Below are 4,376 nucleotides of genomic sequence, written 5' to 3'. Positions count from 1 at the left end.
GAAACAACTTTCCTAGGGCCATACAGTCTCCACTATTGAAGGTTTAAGACCAGACCACATGAAAGCCTAAGCACCCTGATATAACCTTGCTTGGGCAAGGATGTTGGCTTAGAACATTTCCTAAGAACCCTTTCATCTGAATGATCTTATGATCCTAAGCTAGTTAAACCCAGTTTTAGCTTATGGCAAGCCTTACTGTGGTAATTTACAATAAGCCTTTAACATTGCAGCTACTAGAACATAAAGCTGTTTTCAAATGTCAATGAAAGCATTTGTGCATGGCATGGGACACATGATGTGAAGATTCATGTTGTCAAAAGTATACACCAACAACATACATAAGATGCCCAAATAGATTTATTTGTCTCTTAAAAAGTATGTTACTCTTTAGAAAAAAAAGACAGCCTAGGAAATCTCAATACGTATTAAAGTATATCCAATCTGGCACATACTTCATGCTGATGTTTTAAGTAAACATCAGCACCATCAGACCAAGCAAAGTAAGACTTCTGAAGTCAGTAGCAATGAGGTACGAGGACATAGAAAAACCCCTTAAAATAAAGAGAAGCTTCAAAGCCTTTCAGCCAAGTAGAGCCAGAGTTCCAGGATGTATTCAAGAACCATGAAATCTCTCTAATCCTTTTGATTGTCATTTGCTGCCAAACATACATGAGTTATAACAAGGAAACAAGCATTTCAGTATCCAGAGTTACAAACTGGTAAGCCAGTTCACCAACTCCAAGTAGTCAGAAGAGTGCAGCACTGTTCTAAAATTGAAAAGGCAGAGCTCAGAGGTGGTTTTTGATAGGCTAGCAAGAACCAGTTAAGCTATTTCCTTGAAGACCTCTCTTCTTCCTCGTGATATTCAGAACCATCTCAAGACAGAAGGAAAAAGAAGTGAGTTCATTATCACAGGACAGCAAGATAGTTACTTTTTGCAGTCTTGGTAAAGTTTACAGGGTTAGTGCACAAAAATGTTTCTGGATGTGCATATGGTTGAGGTTACCATAACTATGTGCCAGCAGTACAACTGTAATCGTTAATGTGTTTCATATGTTAAGTATTAGCTGAAAAGATTTTGTCTTAAATGGCTGGAGATGCATTTTTGTTAGTATCTCTATAGCCATGCCTTTCCCCTGTTACGTACAATAATTTACCCATCTTGTTCTTATTGGTAAAAGCCATCTACTTCACTCAGTCTTAGTGAACACACTAAGATACCTCCCATATGTCATTGGCCCCTTCCAGATTCTGGGATGTCTTGATCCAGGAGAAGTAGCAATGAGACAGATCCTTGTGGTAGGAGATAATAAATAGGGACAAGTGTGTAGGTGAGAAGGCTAAAGTGGGGCATTACTGGTAACAAAGGAAAAGTTTACTTTAAAGGTGCAAGTGTCTATCCAGCTAAAACCATGATGAGTGAGTCCTATTTGGAATGTAGCATATGTCCTAGAAGCAAGCTAGACACTGAATGTTGTCTTTGTTCCTTTTTAGGAGTGTAAACACTACCTTATGTTCTCAAGTAAGAAGACACTAATCAGACTTAGATGCAGCCAGTCAGGCAAGTGGAGTGATAAGATACTCAGTTTCATGCTAAACAAGAATATGTAAACACCCACAAGAATCACCTATTCAGATAATACCAGACACCCCATATGGATGGTCACAACACAGCACCATAGCAGCAGTTTGATTTAAGGAACAGTCTTGCTGCTCATCGCATCACATTTACTGAACAGTTGTAGCATTAGCAGCACTGGGATTTACTCTCTGCTTTCAATGGGTCTAGGTCCAGTTTTGGTTTCCCCACATCATTCTCTTCATTAGGAAAGGTTTTGTAGTTGGCAAGGATGTTTTCCACCAAGAATCGAGCAGCTTCGTCTATGTTGATGTTGTCCTAAAAATGTTGAAAGTGAAGAAGTCAGTGATTTTTTTTTTAAATAGACACACATTTCTATCAGAAGCTCAAACAAGATTTCTTCTACAGTCTCATCAGCATGACACAAACAGCTTAGATGCATCAAGTCATTGCTCATACACTTGGTTTTTGAAAAAAGTTACCAGAAAGGTTTGAGACAAAAGTTATTCACCCATATTACAAATAGGATACTTCAATTCTAGTCTAGTATGCAGTCAGGGGATAAGTGTCACCTGCATTTGGAAGACTCACAAATGCCGAAGTGCATTTCTGCATCAGGAAAAATAAAAGGCAGTTACACCATTCATAGTAGTGTTCCACCTTTTGGGACCTTTTTCTGCTTCTGCTGCCGTTTGGATGCACTTATGGAAAAGGACCTTTTCAATCAGCCTCAACAGCAAACCCCAGCTAAATCAGTGCTTCATCTGGCCACTCCACATTTTCTTGGGCATGCTCTGAAAAATACCTTCACATACACTCTAAAGAAGGTGTATATGCAGGACACCCTGATGAAATTCATCTCTAGGTATCTCAGTTACTGAGGGGCCAAGCTGGCCAGTGCTACGGCGCCTATGGTCACAGCTTTGACCTGGCTGGGCAATCTGTTTGCTCACCACAGGGCTGCCACATCATTCTAAGGATCAGTTGAGTTTTAAGGAACTGTTGGATTTTGCTTTCAACCAAGCTACTGGAAGCTTATCTGTGCATTGACCAAGTCTGTTGACTAAAAGTATACAATATACGAAGTTACTCAAAGTTAACTGTTTGAATAAAGCAGCTATCTTAGCTTAAGCTACTATACAGAACAACTTGTTTTTCTCCAGTTCAATCTTGCACTTCCTGATAAAATAGAAAAGTGCTTTAGTGACATTATCATCTGGGTACATAGCAATAAGTGAGCAAATAGCTTGCTTACTTCTAGAGTCTTACCACTTCCTACATACAACAGTGAAGACAAACTGCAATTTAAAAACCTGCACCTAAAGACTACTTATCTTTTAGATACTTTTAGATACTGCTTACTTCTAGAGTCTTACCACTTCCTACGTACAACAGTGAAGACAAACTGCAATTTTAAAACCTGCACCTAAAGATTACTTATCTTTTAGATACTTTTAGATACCAAGAATGATTCTGATCCTGATGCATGCAAGATGATAAAACTTATCAAACTTGGTTAATCAAGGTTTCCAGTTAGTTTTAAGGTTCTCTGAATTTAAGATGCAATTCTAATCTAAAGCAAACATGCCACAAGCCTTCCTCAGGAGTGAGCTAGTCTGCACACTACTTCCAGCTTCTGCTGAACACTGAAGACTTGACAGTCACTTCCTATACCTAACCTTCTTAATCTCCACATGACTATATTCATCCACTTCCACTTCCTATACCTAACCTTCTTAATCTCCCCGTGACTATATTCATCCACTTTTATGCCAATATTTAGAGTTAAAACATGTTTCTTCTTTATGCTTACCTTGGCAGATGTTTCAAACCATCCAACAAAGCCACCTTCTCTGCAGAACTGGTCCATTTGAGAGGTATTGTGACTGCCATCTTTCTTTTGGTCACACTTGTTTGCAAGAAGCACTGCAGGAATGGGGCTGCCATTGGGAAGTACTACTTTACTGTCCAAGTCATGCTTCCATTTTGAAACAGCCTCCAACGTGGAGCTTCTTGTGACATCAAAGACCACGAAAGCACCAACTGCCTCCTTGTAGTATACTCTAGTCATATTTCCAAAGCGCTCCTGGCCTGAAAGAGAACAGTGAGAGTATATTTGTATTTAAGCATGAACTGTAGTCAATGTAAGTGGACTTTGTACTAGGTTAGTACATACAAGTTTGTCATTCAGGTCTAGTCACCTAGTTCACACAACATTGCTTCTTCTGTCCTATGCCAGCTCATTGTAACAGCCATTACGTATACTACACATGCCAAGTCAGATCCTAAAATCACTTTGCAATATCAGCCACCACTTTGAATTTTTTTAACTTATTTGTTGAGTAGTTTTCTTTGAGAAGTAATGTCTAAAAACACTATCAGAAGACCTACACACAAATCATTCTTTTATCAAAAAAAGCTTTTCAATATCAGCCACCACTTTGAATTTTTTTTAACTTATTTGTTGAGTAGTGTTCTTTGAGAAGTAATGTCTAAAAACACTATCAGAAGACCTACACACAAATCATTCTTTTATCAAAAAAAGCTTTTGCAAGATTTAGATATAAATCTAGTTAGTTCAGCTAGAGAGTTAAGCAAATTCAGAGGCTTTCTCTGAAAGGTGAGCAGCAAGGGCTTCTACAAGCTTCAAGGCTAACAGCCTTCAAAGCATCTTTTGAAGAAGTCACTTATGGATGTTTCCTTAGGGACAAGCTTTAAAGGAGCTAGTTTAACAGTTGTAGCTAAACCTGTTATCTTTTACTTCAGCTTTTAAGTCTAAGACCTTCCCTGGAATAAT

General features: G+C 38.6%; 1 protein-coding gene across 1 annotated transcript; it reads right to left on the bottom strand.

The window, feature by feature from the left end:
• Positions 1 to 1,382: 1,382 nt before the first annotated feature.
• LOC104470641 (ras-related protein Rab-32-like) lies at positions 1,383 to 3,674 on the bottom strand (the record flags this gene model as incomplete). The annotated part of the gene is made up of 2 exons (XM_010085634.1): positions 1,383 to 1,897; positions 3,393 to 3,674. Coding segments are annotated over 2 exons (432 nt in total), but the record flags the coding sequence as incomplete, so codon positions are not given.
• Positions 3,675 to 4,376: the final 702 nt, after the last annotated feature.

Source organism: Pterocles gutturalis, unplaced genomic scaffold (assembly GCF_000699245.1).
Source record: "Pterocles gutturalis isolate BGI_N339 unplaced genomic scaffold, ASM69924v1 scaffold15850, whole genome shotgun sequence".
Classification (NCBI taxonomy): Eukaryota; Metazoa; Chordata; class Aves; order Pterocliformes; family Pteroclidae; genus Pterocles; species Pterocles gutturalis.
Note: the sequence above shows the minus strand (reverse complement) of the source record. Positions and strands in the feature narration are given on the sequence as shown.